At 52.3% G+C, this 13,714-nt stretch overlaps 6 protein-coding genes across 6 annotated transcripts; 4 read left to right on the top strand and 2 right to left on the bottom strand.

The window, feature by feature from the left end:
* Positions 1-1,531: 1,531 nt before the first annotated feature.
* BO82DRAFT_375118 (tannase) lies at positions 1,532-3,298 on the bottom strand (the record flags this gene model as incomplete). Its single annotated transcript, XM_025637460.1, has 1 exon — positions 1,532-3,298. The coding sequence occupies one exon, from the start codon at positions 3,296-3,298 to the stop codon at positions 1,532-1,534; it is 1,767 nt and encodes a 588-aa protein (XP_025491148.1).
* Positions 3,299-5,493: 2,195 nt separating this feature from the next.
* On the top strand, positions 5,494-6,437 carry BO82DRAFT_336837 (uncharacterized protein; the record flags this gene model as incomplete). The annotated part of the gene is made up of 2 exons (XM_025633367.1): positions 5,494-5,998; positions 6,056-6,437. Exons 1-2 carry the CDS (start codon positions 5,754-5,756, stop codon positions 6,435-6,437), a joined length of 627 nt encoding a protein of 208 aa, XP_025491147.1. The 5' UTR covers positions 5,494-5,753.
* A 239-nt stretch (positions 6,438-6,676) lies between these two features.
* BO82DRAFT_96833 (uncharacterized protein) lies at positions 6,677-8,108 on the top strand. The gene has a single exon (XM_025641710.1). The coding sequence runs from the start codon at positions 6,916-6,918 to the stop codon at positions 7,936-7,938; it is 1,023 nt and encodes a 340-aa protein (XP_025491146.1). The 5' UTR covers positions 6,677-6,915; the 3' UTR covers positions 7,939-8,108.
* A 671-nt stretch (positions 8,109-8,779) lies between these two features.
* On the bottom strand, positions 8,780-9,232 carry BO82DRAFT_365398 (uncharacterized protein; the record flags this gene model as incomplete). The annotated part of the gene is made up of 1 exon (XM_025637001.1): positions 8,780-9,232. One exon carries the CDS (start codon positions 9,230-9,232, stop codon positions 8,780-8,782), a length of 453 nt encoding a protein of 150 aa, XP_025491145.1.
* A 649-nt stretch (positions 9,233-9,881) lies between these two features.
* On the top strand, positions 9,882-10,499 carry BO82DRAFT_96826 (uncharacterized protein). Its single transcript, XM_025641709.1, has one exon. The coding sequence runs from the start codon at positions 9,897-9,899 to the stop codon at positions 10,392-10,394; it is 498 nt and encodes a 165-aa protein (XP_025491144.1). The 5' UTR covers positions 9,882-9,896; the 3' UTR covers positions 10,395-10,499.
* Positions 10,500-12,403: 1,904 nt separating this feature from the next.
* BO82DRAFT_96824 (uncharacterized protein) lies at positions 12,404-13,546 on the top strand. Its single transcript, XM_025641708.1, has 2 exons — positions 12,404-12,559; positions 12,628-13,546. The coding sequence occupies exons 1-2, from the start codon at positions 12,499-12,501 to the stop codon at positions 13,530-13,532; spliced, it is 966 nt and encodes a 321-aa protein (XP_025491143.1). The 5' UTR covers positions 12,404-12,498; the 3' UTR covers positions 13,533-13,546.
* The last annotated feature ends 168 nt before the right edge of the window (positions 13,547-13,714 follow it).

The raw sequence follows: 13,714 nt of genomic DNA, 5'->3' as shown, positions 1-13,714 counted from the left end.
TGCTGCCGTTACCGCCGCCGCCGCCGCCACGATGAGGGGGATGGGGGGGGGGGGGGGGGGGGTGGTGGTGGTGGTGATGGAGGGGGGGGAGGATGAGGAGAGGCGGAAAGGCAAAGTGCGAATGCCAATGGGGAGACAGCCTCACGTCTCATACCATTGACAAGCGAGCTCCAACCATCTACTAGCAGTCCACCTGCCGACTCGCCCTCTTTCTCCTCACTCCTCGCTCATGAGCTTGGACTCAAAAGGGAAGAGTCTCTCAGCTTTGACTCTGCTCCCAAGGCTCGCCACTACCAGACAAGAACTGTTAGGCCTCTAGACGGAGTTCTTCGATCTCGTCTCGTGGCGTTGAACTGAGAAAACAGGAGCTCGATTTCAGTGAAAGCTCTCTTCAGGAGGCTCTGCAACATGTCGCAATGTTGTCTCACCAGCCACCTGGTCAATACCTGTCTAGAGAGCTGTGTAGCCCAGCATCACTGTCATCAGCTTCAGACTAGGCGTATTTTCGCGCATTGCGACACTCCCTCGATCAAAGCCATGCCAATGGATGTTTTCTACTAGGTGAATTTTAGCCTTCCTCAAGTCTAGACGAACCGAAACACGAAACCGAATGCAAGGACGAGTACCAGCGAGTGGAGGAAAAATAGAGGAATTGTTCGCAGATGCAGCTGGTTTCTCTGCATGCCTGAAGGTTTTAAGCGATCTCTGGGTTATAGGTGACAGGCGAACAGACGCACTTCTTCCGGAAACACTCATGCTTACTCCAAGAAATCATACGTCACGCGCGAGGCACAGGTCAGACTGTCTTCAAGCGGCATCATCGTGTCTGTTGGTCGAGGCTTGTCACCATGGCTGCATCTTCACAGTCGTTGCTGAACAAATTCGGCATGAAATCTTCAGGTCTCCGCGAACGGTCTTGCTCAGGTATATACTAGGTTTATCTTTTTGTGTTCATACGCTGATCGGGGTCTTTTCTTCTTCCAGGTCCAATCTCATCCAGCTCGCGCTCTACCGAGAGCTTGGCGGTATATCGATGGGCAAAAGGACCGAGTGGAGGAACGATCACAGGTCCGGTATGATGGAAAACTTTTGTCTGGCATGTCAATAGCATCGAGTGTATTATGTCGGATGAGTGTTCTTCCTTCACAGCCAAGTGCGACATATAATCTCTGTGAGTCCAGCTTCAGAGCTACCATACCAGTTCAGGGTGTCGTTGTGTATGCCACATGGCTCTGTGTTAGTATATTAGTGCTTGGTATCCGGATTGAGCAAACGTAAGTATGTAGTCTTGTCTATTGTGTTTAGTTTTAGTATACATATATCAGTTCAAAAGATTCGAGGATCATCCCTATCTGGGGACCCGCGCTCAACTCCGGTTCCTTCTACTACAAACATTATATGGTATGCCAAGATATGCTACAATTTTCAAGTGATCTTTGGACTAGCTCTCAAGGAACCAACGAAATCATGCCCCAACAAAGGGATGAGTTTGTCCGGTAGGCCATATGTCCCACCTGCGAATCTCTTTAAATTAATAGACCGGCATGACATAAGCGGTGAGATTCCAGAGCATAGCACTGACGGAGCTGGCGTTCTCTTCGCAGATCATCGTGTTGTTGTCCTTCCAATACGGGCGCGATGGCCAGGTGCAGATCTTCTGAACTTCGCCCTCATTGGCGCCAGACTGCACGGTGGCGTTGATAGTGGTTGGCACGACACTCTCCTCTACCCACTGAATCAAGTGGGCAAAGTTGTCGCGCGGGAACCCGGCGTTGGGCTGCTCATCGTTGGTGGCGCAGTGGGCAGCGCCCGGGACCAGGTAGAACCGATACCAGTCGTTCAGCTGCTCGTTGCCCTCCGCAAACGAGAGGTCCGGATACAAGACCTTGCGGACCGATTCATGGTAGTGGATGGAGCCAGTCGGAGGTACACTGCTGTCTGCCTCGCCGTGGAAATGCAGCAGGCGGCCTCCCTTGGAGTGGAAGGGAGTCAGGTCTGGCAAGGTGGTTTGAAGAGAGTCCATATAAAGGGTCATGCCCTCGATCATCCAGGCCTTCAGGTCGTCGTTGGTCACACCAGTCAGGTCCAGCTCGGTGATGTTCTGCCAGTGGAGAAACTTGGTAACCCATTCGCCGTTCGAGTTGGGTGAAGTGATAGTCCATGACTCGGTAGTGCTGTCCCAGACGGTGGTATCACCGAAGCCGGCGGTCGGCTGAAAGGGGAAGTAGACGAGGTTGCCGTCGGAGTCTTTCAGTCCAGTCAAGAGGTCTTGAATCACCTCGATGTCTTTGGCACTGATGGTTCCGTTCTGCGCTGGAGTGACTGAGGCCGACTGTCTCTTTCTCCTCTTCCCGTACCCCAGCCCCAGACTGGCAGTAGAGCCCTCAGCACACGAGTAGGATTGGCCAAGCATGGTTGAGATGTTGAAGTTCTGGAAGCACAGGTCGCTGCGCGCGACCACTCCGTCTACCTTGCCGTCCATGCCATCACAGGCGTTGATGGTGGCGTTGATAACCGTCTCAAACACGCACGACGGAGGATAATAGCCCATGGTCTGAATCTGCACTGGAGCAGCGATGTGGTTCACCTGCTGCTGGCCATAGCGCATGGCGGGGGCGCCCGCCACAATGCCGTCGTACAACTCCGGGGCCCGTTGTGCCTGGCTCATCGCCTCTCGTCCGCCTTCCGAACATCCGATGAAGTAGCTGTACAGCTTCGTGGTGTTCGTCCCGACGTTGAAGAAGTTGTTGGTCAAGGCCTTGCCGATCTGAGTCATCTCGGCTATGGCTTGATAACCCCAGTTATAGATGGCCGGCCAGTTCGCAGTACCGTTGCCCAAAATCACCACATCATCGAAGTCAGTGCCGCCCCAGTAGGGAAAGCCTCCATCTGTGTAGCCGGTGGCGGCGCCAAAGGCAACGCCGCCCGCCATGTCGGCCCCTCCGGAGCCGTTGTTGATGGTATAGGCTGCACCTCCTGTGGCCAAGAATCGGTTGGCGAAGCTGTCCGGGGCTGGCATCCAGTACTGTACCACAATCCGATCATCCCCGTTCTGGTGGTGGTAGGCAAAGGACACCTCGCAGAAGTTGATGGTCATGTCCTCCCAGAAGATCGCATCGGAGACGGAGTAGTTGCGGTAGATACTGGCAGTCACTGAACTAGTGTCGATGGTAATGCCAGAAGGGATGTCATCGCTCGAATTTGGCAGGACAGAGGTCACATAGTCGGCTGTGCAGACACTGCTCAGCGACGAGGCAGTGGCGACGCCAAAAAGCGCAGCCGCAAGCACGCCGTACATGCCGAATTGTACTCGAGATAGCAAGGTGGGTAGTAAGGTAGATCGGTAGTGAAAGGCTGAGTAGATTGCTTGATAATTGCTCCTGGATCAGGTAGTGAAGCAGGGCATTTATACTTGCTTCAATCATCTTTCGATCCCGTTGCTTGGTGCACATACCAACAATTTAATGAACATACGTACGTCCACCGTGGACGATTACGTATACTCCACAGTTTGCTTCTGCTATAAGGAAAACATGAACAAGCATCACCATTAACCCTAGAGGGAGATAACGATCCACTGTCCCGGAAGGATCTATGGTATCCGTTCATAGGCACAGCTTGTTGCATTGGGTACACCTCCAGAATTACTAGGGGGTATTTCTCGAGCTCGCCCCTCGAGCTTATAAAAGGGCCCGTGTTCACAGTATGTTCAATCCTCTCTCCTTGGGCCAGAGCCATAAATCCTGCATCCTTCCCTTGCCATGCTAAACCTCAGTATCGATGACGGATGGTTTCAATCCCTAGGATATATGCCAAGGGCCGAATCGTCGAGCGTACGTGGCACGGGAATGGTCAGAGCACCACGGCTGATTGGCCCGTCGGGATTTAGTCCTTGGGAACTCGGGGTTAATCTTTTAGCTGGGTCGGCCTATCGGCCCTATCGGCCCTATCGGATCTGGATGCTTGACATTGACTAGGTATCGGAGAATAGGCCGAGAGATTCAAGGAAATGAAGCCTGCTAACTTACTAGTCGCACCTGCCAAACCGCTGATCGGCAGGGAGGTGGGTGGAGGCCGTGCTCGATTCCTGTTTTGGCGGTTTCATGCAATCAGCTCTCAAGCACCCAGTTGGACTTGTATCGTAGCAGATTTCATTTCAGCAGGATCGTTATTTTAGTTGCCCGCGGCCACAAGAATTCCGATCCAAGAAGTCTCCTGATGCTATTACGAAAACTCACAGTGTACTTAGACGGATACGACATGATCAAGCAGCCTTACTAGCGCGGTAGTAGGAGGGAGATTGCTCAAGATCTTTAGCATCACTCAAGCTTTAACCTATCGTAATACAATCTTGATCTCTTGCACATTCAATGGGAGTCCGAGGCTTAAACTGCAACTTCCTGCCACAGCCGTGTGATTTCAGTAGTCCTTCCATTGAGCCTGGTTTCCAATACCCATCCTACCATTCCATCAAGGTTAGGGTTTGTATTCTCTATCCAAAAAGCATTTTGATATCCCACGGGGAACAGACTTGTGATGGCCAGGCCTCAGTCTATGCATCGATTTATCTAACTGATAAAGGGGGTATGGTCTAAGGTATCGTGGGCGGTAGCACCTTCTCGGCGCTGCTTCGCCGTATCCAGCCCTCTTTCTCCCCAGCTCTTCAATTATTCAATGTGACAGTTTTCTGTCTTCTCGCAAACTTTTATAGATTCAGAAACATAAAGATGCATCATCGAATGTCAAGAGTCACGAGCCTCTGAGGGTCTTTTACCACTGAACCCAGCTCTGTTCGAAACACCCTGTGTTCAATGACAAAGATGCGTCTGTTTCGTGTGCTACCCCTATAGGTCATGGATCCCTTTACGGGAGGATGCTCGCTATGACTGCAACCAAAGCAGCCCCTGATCCAGAGGCTCTTCCCAAGGCCGACAACCGACGCGATCCCGAGACAAGGTTGAAACTTTCAAATTCAATATCGTGGTGGTCTGCCGTATTGTCGGGAAATGGATATGAGAAGTCGACGGTAGTGGAATGGCCACAGTAATCTTTTGGCTCGCCTTGCGAATCATCGTGTATCTGACTGCTTTTACTTTTATCGGGATCTAAACATAGGTATATTGTTACGTGGCTTTCCGGTCCCTTGATGTGCTATGTAAATCTTGGCTAACTTCCCTCAAACATTGCACTGACATCTTTCATCTCAATTGTGTCGTACGGTCGAAAGCGTGGTCGCACTCCTGATCTCAGCCATTCAAAGTCGGCTGAAAAAGACTGGACTATATCGTAAAAAGAGGCTAGTGGTCAGAACAGTGACGAAAGCATCCAAGGATTTCAGCCCTAAAGTGCTGCCGGCTGACTGCGGGCTGCGCGGGATGCCGATAAGATGGATGTGGGGTCGTCGCTCACGCCCCGCGGATGCCGAGTCTGGTTGGAACGAGGTGTGTTGTCTTGAGAGTTTATAACATTTCGACCAAGTCATAATAGTGGCAAGCTCGCTATATGAACATGAATACTGTCGAGTTAGAGGGAACTGATATGTTCAACCCATGCTGCAATAGTGCTGTCTGAAGAACACAGCAACAAAGCGAAGACGAAGCCAACAAAAGAGTTCTACTCCACATTGTCACCCACCGGCCGAGGACGTTGATTTATAATACAGCAATCTCGCTGTCAACCCTTTAATAAAGCTGAAGTTCCATATAAACCCACTCTCCACTACTCTTCTTACTGACACGCCTTACCAAAGCACCATGGCCGTACCCTCGATCCGCACAGGGGGGCTAGAGATTGCCTCCCAGGCAGCGGAGGTCATCTCCCGCTCCTTCACCACTTCCGTGCTCTCCTCCTTCTTTCTCCGGACGCCTACATCCACATGGCCAGGCACCCAGGTCCCCTACGAGCTGATCATCGAGCACTTCCGTGACGCAATCCCAGAAAAGGTTCGTCTGGGGGCCGTGCTGGCCGAGGCGGATAACTTTGCCGCCGTGGCTTTGTGGTACGATTCCTACAACTAACCTCCGCTCATGCTTACGACTAACGTGGGTGAATGCAGGTTCCCTCCCTCAGGGACAGAACACGGAGACGACGATGAGGCAAACGCGCGGATCCATCGGTATAGCCTGCAGGTGCAGGAGGTCAAGAACCGGTGGCTGCAGGGCCGACCGTATTGGTACCTGAACCTGATCGGTCGGGATCCCGGCCGCACGGAGAAAGGTGTGGTCCGAGCGCTGATTGATCCGTACCTACGCAAGGCGCAGGAAAGCCGAGTGCCGGTGTGGCTGGAAGCGGTGGACGAGCACAGTCGTGATGTTTATGCGCATTTGGGCTTCCGGGTCGTCGAGGAGATTCGGGTGGGGGTGGGCGAGTTCAATCCGCGGGGGGAGTTCGAGGCAGGTGGGACGGGGATTCCGTTATATGCGATGATGTCTGAGTAGGAAGCTGTCCTTGTCCTGTCCAGTTCGTTCGCCCAATTCTTCTCTCTCCACCTTTTCAACCCCCTAGGCCTTCGCCCCATCGATCTCTTCGCAAAGGCTTAAAAACTCTTAAATTCTTAACGACAGCTGGATTGTGGATCTCCCGTCGGCCTTCTGCCCTTCAACCAATAAGACTCCTCCGAGCTGATCGATCGCTTGTTTTTGCCGGTGCTCGTATCGACTGCAACTGGGGAAATTTCTACCGACGGCAGTGGACCTTCCTTGAAAAAGGGGCCTGTGTCTTGTCTGGTTTCTATCTCTGATGGGTTGTGTCTTCCTCTCGCTCCAAAAGCTGTAGGGAACGTCCGGATCAAGTCGCTCGTTTGACCTCTCCTGATCCTTCGTTGACCAGTCCTACACTCTTTCTTTCGCTGATCTCTCCTTCGCCTGAATAACCGTGTCACTTCTGACTTGTTTGTGTTCTTGACGTATTACCAGAATGAACACGATCCTCCGGAGTTCACTGCTGGCCCTGCTTGCAACCACCGCATCCGCGGTCGGCACGGGAGCCTGCACCACCAGCGTTCAGCAGGCTGTCCAGAATCCCTCCTTCGAGGACGGCACCACGGACTGGACTGTCGCGACAGGAGCGGCAGGGAGCGTCTACGACACCTACCAGACTTCGTCAGCCCCCGATGGCAGCTATGTCATCGCCATCAATGGCGATCTGGCCTCCAACGGCCTCTCCCAGACCCTGACTGATCTGGCCGTCGGGAGTACGTATACGCTCAGCCTGTACTGGCAACTCTTGTCGATAGGCACAGGAACCTGTTCCTTGAATGTCTACATCGACTCTGCGGAGAGTAGCAATGTGGCGGCCACGGGGCAGCTCACGTCGGCCAGCAGTGCCTGGACCCACGTCACTGGCCAGTGGACGGCAACCAGCACGACTCACAAATTGATGGTGGATTTCACCTGCACGGCCGGCAGCTTCTCGAGCAGCTCGGAGGTCAATTTCGACGACATTACTTTCACTGGTCCTACCGTGGTCAACTGCCCAACCTCGACGGCACAGACCTTAACACTGACTCCCACTCCGACGCCCTCCATCGCTTCAGCATCTTCCTCTACGCCTGTTGTTACTACAGCTACTCCTAGCAGCCCAGCTGCCTCATCCCCTGTTCTCTTTACCTCCGTTCCGGTGCAGAGCAGCAGCAGCGCAGTCACCATTGTCCCCTCTGTTCGTCCATCGTCGGCAGCGGTGCGGCCATCGTCCAGCGTCCCCACGCAAGCCTCATCCGCATCATCCTCCGTTCGCGTGGCGCCAAGCCAGTCAACCCCGGCCCATCAGCTCTCGGCCGCATCATCTAGTGCGCCGTCCAGCTCTGCTGCAGTCCCGAGCCTCACGTCTACTGCCCTTTTCGGTGGTAGTACCGCGATCGCGGCGACAGAGACAGATGTGGACGTGGTGACATCCACCGTCTACGCGACCGTTACCGCGACTTTCACTGTTGCTTGTTAATGGGCCTGATTCTTATCGACGGAGTGTTGAGTGTTGGAAGGCTCTAGTATTATTCCAGCGTCTGTACAATTGTACTCATACAGGGAAGAATATGTAATCGTAAAGCATTTGCTCTTGAGTATATTCATAGAGTACCCTATTAGGCTCAGGTTATATAATATTAAAGAGACGTTTATTATTATGTTGGTGCTTCCTATCGCACTCAGGTGAATTTGAAAAAGCCAGACAAGCTGCCAAAGGTCACGCTTAGGAGAAATGTTGCCTATAAAATGGCACCTTGAAGGGGTGATTATAATCAATCCGTCACCGTCTTGAGGAGCGTCTTCACCCTCCTCCAGCCGTGGGAGTCCGACCCCTTCCCGACCCCTTACCCTCCAGAGAGTATATTTGATGCGGGCCGGCCTCCGTTGTCGTCGTTCGACGGGACAACCTGCCTTTGTGTTGCTTTCGGCGAGGACCTTGTAAAGCGCCATCTTTAGTCCATTGAGGAATTGGGTACATGGTTTCTGATCATCATTCCCATGTCTCTCTCAGGCACTTCGAAGTACTATTCTCCTGGCTACTCACATAGCACTATCTACAGTATCTCTCCGTATAATCACCTGACTTTCAGTGTACGGAGAGTCTTGATTCAGAGGGCATGCTATAAAGCATTACTCGGTAAAAGAAAGTGTTAAAATAGTAGACGGTATAAATTCTTGATTCAGCTAGGATGGCTACCTTTCTTTGTTTTGTTTTTTCTTTTCTAATTTTGGATAATTTCATTCTTCCGGAACACGCACAACATAGTACTGACTGACTCGAGGAGATAAAACCGTACAGAAAGGAAGGGCCGGGCCAACTAAAACTCCTCGAATGGCAGGGCAAGCAACGCCTCCCGGTGGGACGTCCACGAGTCGTCGGCCCCCCCGAGCAAGCAAATCATGACATCGACCGCCACCTTGTACTTTTCCCGATCCTCGGGGAGCGCAAAGTCGAACTCGAGCTGGCCGTCCAAATCGAGCTGGTGGTTGCGCTCTACGAAGACCTTGAAGCGCGCCGGCCTGCCCCCGCCACTGGCGAAGACGAAGCGCGCGCGGCCCCCGCGGACGAATACCCCGCCCAGGGCCGCCCAGTGGTCTCCGGGCCGGCCCTGACGCATCTTCCCCCACCAGTAGTGTATGCCCTGGCGCGCTTCTTCCCAGTCCTTGTCAGCCGGCAACCGCTGGATGTCTAGCCGCCAGCTGTCCAGTGGCTCAGGGCCGTCGCCAGCAGATATGGGGTCGTTCTCGGGGAAGGTGTGCTCGTCCAACATGACAGTTGAATGATAGAAAGGTATCCGGGCGGAAGGTAGCAAAAGCAGATGGGGTGGTGGTAGGGATGGCAGTGGCAACGATGGTGGTAGCGTTCAGCTCTATTTATCGGTTATTTGTACAGTATTGTATAAAGGACGGGCCCTTGGATATCGGGAATATGGGCGAAGATCCCCTCGGCTTCTTTATTCTTTGCTTTGTTCGGGTGGATCTTTGTTATCCTCACTTCTTTGGCATGTTCCTCTATTCTTGGTGTATTGTACTGTACACAGGGCGTAACAAAAACAGGTGACTATACACTAGCAGAGGTAATATTTGATTATCTAATAATAGATTCTAGCTGCCTTTAGTAAGATATCAAGCAGCATCTCTATAAACAAACCGCCTAACCGGGATCTTCAGTTACCGCCTCGAGGATTGTCTCGGTCCTCTTTCGGCCCGCTGGGCAGTAGCTGGGCAGGCCGGTCTTGATGACTATAATAACCTCTTTCTTAAGAACCGAAGAGTACAATCTCCTACCTATACCTAGAGAGATAGCATTACTACTGACAACTGTTGGGAATTCACTAGGCTTCCATTGTATGAAGAACATTGATTGATCTGTACTTGAAAATATTACTGGCCAAGAGAATGGGTCAAGATAATATCATACTTCATTTGACTAGAATGACTGCCTTTTTCCCCTCCTTTTTTGCCCGTATTACTTCTTTCCCTCCCCATATCTACGACACAGCGTGCGGAAAGAATCGAAAGCGAAAGAGGAGAGGCATGAGACAGGTGAAGGCAAACCAACTAATACCCGCGGAATGCCAATACCACCCCTTGCAACACTTCCAGGGTATGCTCCCACCAATCGCCCTCGGCCCAGAGGAACTCTTTCATGACGTCGGCCCGCTCGATGAACTTATCACAATCCTCGGGCCGCGAGAGGTCGAAATCGAGCTTGTCGCGCCCCAGGAAGCAGGCCGGCTCGCCCTCGGGGGCGCCGTAGACGAAGCGCGCGTAGTGCCCGCGAACCATCAGCCCGCCCATGGGTACCTCCACCAGCTCCGGCTGAGCCTCCCGCATCTCCTGCCACAGCTCGTTGAAGTCCGGCAGCGCCGCCTCCCACTCCGCGTCATCCAGAATCCGCTTGATGGGCACCCGCCCGACGGGCAGCTCTGATGTTGAGGTTGCGGACATGATGTTGCGATAGTTGAAAGTTGTCCTGGGAGAAGAGGAGCACTGGAGACTTAGGGGTTGGTGATGAGGAAAGGGACAGGTAATGGTGAGGGCAGTGGGCGTTCTTTATAGATCATCGGTGCAGTATGGCCTGAAATATGGAATAAAGCATCTATCCAGCGACGAACTGCGCGCCGGCAAGTCTTGTTTGATATGCTTTGTGCCTTTGGTTGTTCTTGTGCTCTCCTGCTTTGTCTTGACTCTTTGGCTTGGTTGTCTGTCTTGATTGGTGGGAAGAGCGCAACAAAGACCGCTTACTGTCCACAGGCGGGGGCTGAAAGAACCTTCAAGGTTTGTAGTAGTAGGTGATAAAGGTGTGATGACAATCAATGCTGATGTCAGAATAGTACCTATATCCGCGGCTGTCGAAAGTACAAGAGGAACGCTTTTAATTGTGCAACGGTTGAGAACAAGAGCTTCCAAGTTGCCTTTTGCGTGGTAGCAGAAGGATCAAGCGATCTCCTTATGGTAATTAAGACTGACTGAGGATAAAGAAGAATCTTCACCTTATCACCGGCACGGGCACGTCTTCCTCCAAAGTACAGATTCGGAGACATTGGAGTATCGAATCATCTGCAAGGCACGTAAAAGAAGCGTGTCACGGGCTGAAAGGAAAGTGACAGACAGCCAGATAAACACATTCCATCAACCAGTCGGGAATAATGCAAAAAACATACAACAGAAGGGATTCGCTGGTGGTCACCCACCCAACTACTAACCTCCCGGCGTGTGGCTTAAGTACGGCTGAGCGGACGGGAAGCCCTGTTTTCCACACCCTGTGGTCGTATGTGCTTGGGTTTTGCATGGTACAGATCATAACATACGGACAGGGCAAGATCTTGAACCATAGAAGTTGTATGACCGTGAGCAAGCCGTGGCCAACGCGCAAGTTGGTAGAGCACCAAAATCAGCACCACTGGACTGCGAAAGAATTTACCGACACCGTCTTATTCTTCATGGCCTCAGCCACACTCTCGATATCCGTGGAGCAAGCCCTGCGATGAGGCCAATTGTCGTCATAGGAAGGTGAGTCAATCATTTTTTGCCCAGAGTGCTAGCTGAACTCATGCCTGTGTAGCATCAGCCACAGTCATGCTGAGCCACTTCCTAGCCTTCCACTAACGCATAGCATAAGTGGACCGCTCGCATGAGATATCCGGCATCTCCGGCTGTCAGGGCCGAGTTTGGACCAACTGAAGCGTGCCTCACTCCCAGCACGTCGGTACTTTCAGTTTACCGTTGGATCATTGGATGACGCCGGCCTTGACTCGCATTTCCAGCATAACGGATGAAATGATTGGGCCGCAACAAGCTATACGAACAAGGCCACATTAGTGCCAATCAGTATTACGTGGGTAGTCATTGATGAAAGAAAATTTCGCAGGCGAGTCAATGTAGCGGCCCTTCTCTCCGGGTGATTGGTCGAGTACCCGAGGAGGCTCCACCGGGCTTTTCCCTTTCTATGTATAGCCTCAAGCTTTCTGTAGAACCCTATTCAAGGTTCGGTTCATGAACCCGTGTTCGTTCAAATTATGCATCAGAGCTTACTTACTTTGAATTGTTCTTACTGTTCCGTTCCGTCAAATGTGTGTTGTGACGTTAGGATTTAGGTTCATATGCTTCTCCGCTGGTATATTTGATGAGAGCAGACAATGTCCTCGATTCCTTTCGGATCTCGCGGGTTGTAGCTTCGACGCTAGGGAAGTATCAGCCAGCTCAGGTGAATGTGGCTGAGAGGCGTCGAGCTAGGTAGGAACGGCAGGGGCAGCGCACGAGCAGTTTGTGTAAAGGTTCAGGTTCAGCTTGGTGGTGGCGTTTCAGTGCACTGGCAGTATTCTGCATTATCTTTTTTATCTTTTTTTCCCCGCAGTCGCAGCTATAAGAGCCTGGTGTCAGCCACATTGAGCTCGATATTCAGAGCAAGAAAGTGTACATAGCATTCTGGGAAACAAGACGAGACAAGCTATAGCCTTGCACCTGCAATCGACACAATTATTTATCGCCATCACAATCAACATACCCAGACAGCCTCAGATCAATTAACAGAATGGCGACAGCATCGAACCGCCCTACAGAGAATGCAAAGTTCCGCATTCTCATGCTCCATGGTACGTTTCAATCTCATCACTATCATAATCTCAATCTGGCAATCAAGAACTAACCACCAAATAACCAGGCTACGCCCAAACAGCCCAAACCCTCCGCATCAAAACCCGCTCTCTCCTCCAAGAACTCACCCAAACTCTCACTCCTATCATCCAAGCAAGATACCCCGGAGGTATTGAATACCTCTTTCCCGACGGACCCATCGATCTCGACTCCAACTCCACCTCCATCACCACCGCATCTACATCCCACCCCACAAACGCAACGCGACTAGCCTGGTGGCTCAACCTTGATGACACGAGCCGTTACATCTTCCTCAACGACACAATTCACTACATCTCTGATTTTCTAGAGGGCAAGCCCATTCACGCGATCATAGGCTTCTCGCAGGGCGCCGCGTTGGCCGTGATGCTCGCGGCGATGTGCGAGGCCGCTGCCGATCCGCAGCGGTTGCAGGCCATTCAGACACAGAACCTTCCCGTCGATACCTTCCTGCGGTCGCTGTCAGGCCAACAACCGCTTGAATTTGTGCTAAGTTTCTGCGGGTTCCGCGGCACGATGGAGTATTATAGCAGTCTGTACACGCCGGCGCTGTCGACGCCGTCGTTCCACGCGATCGGGGTGTTTGATACGATGATCACGGCAGAGGAGAGTCGCGAGTTGTTGGAGGCGTTTGTCGCGCCGGAGGTAAGGTGGTTCTTCGGAGGGCATTTTGTGCCCAGGGATGCGGAGAGTATGCGGCAGGTTGTCGGGTTTGTGAAGCGGGTGTCTTCAGAGAGCGCGGTTGGAGATACGAGGGGATTGAGGTCTGTCTTGAGGATAGGCTCGGGTTCGGACTCAGAGTTGAGCGTTGGGAGTTCATCCCGTAAGAGACGGAGGTTGAAGCAAGTGGTTGTGCGTGCGAGGAGACGGTCCCCGGTTCAGATGGCGTGGGGAAGGCGGGATCTTGGAGTGAGGCTGGCGTTGGCGGTTTGAGTATTGTGCAAAGGGCGGAATGATAGATGAACTGCTATGCAGCAATTGACGTAATTGATTCCCACGAGCCTGTGATTAGAAGAATCGGGTAAAGCCAAAGGAACAGATCACAGCGAGACAAACGAAACATCATCCTTAATTGAGCTTTGGGAGTACCTTGATTCAGGAGACAATCCTTGCAT

The sequence above is a fragment of the Aspergillus uvarum genome (genome assembly GCF_003184745.1).
Source record: "Aspergillus uvarum CBS 121591 unplaced genomic scaffold BO82scaffold_32, whole genome shotgun sequence".
NCBI lineage: Eukaryota > Fungi > Ascomycota > Eurotiomycetes > Eurotiales > Aspergillaceae > Aspergillus > Aspergillus uvarum.
Note: the sequence above shows the minus strand (reverse complement) of the source record. Positions and strands in the feature narration are given on the sequence as shown.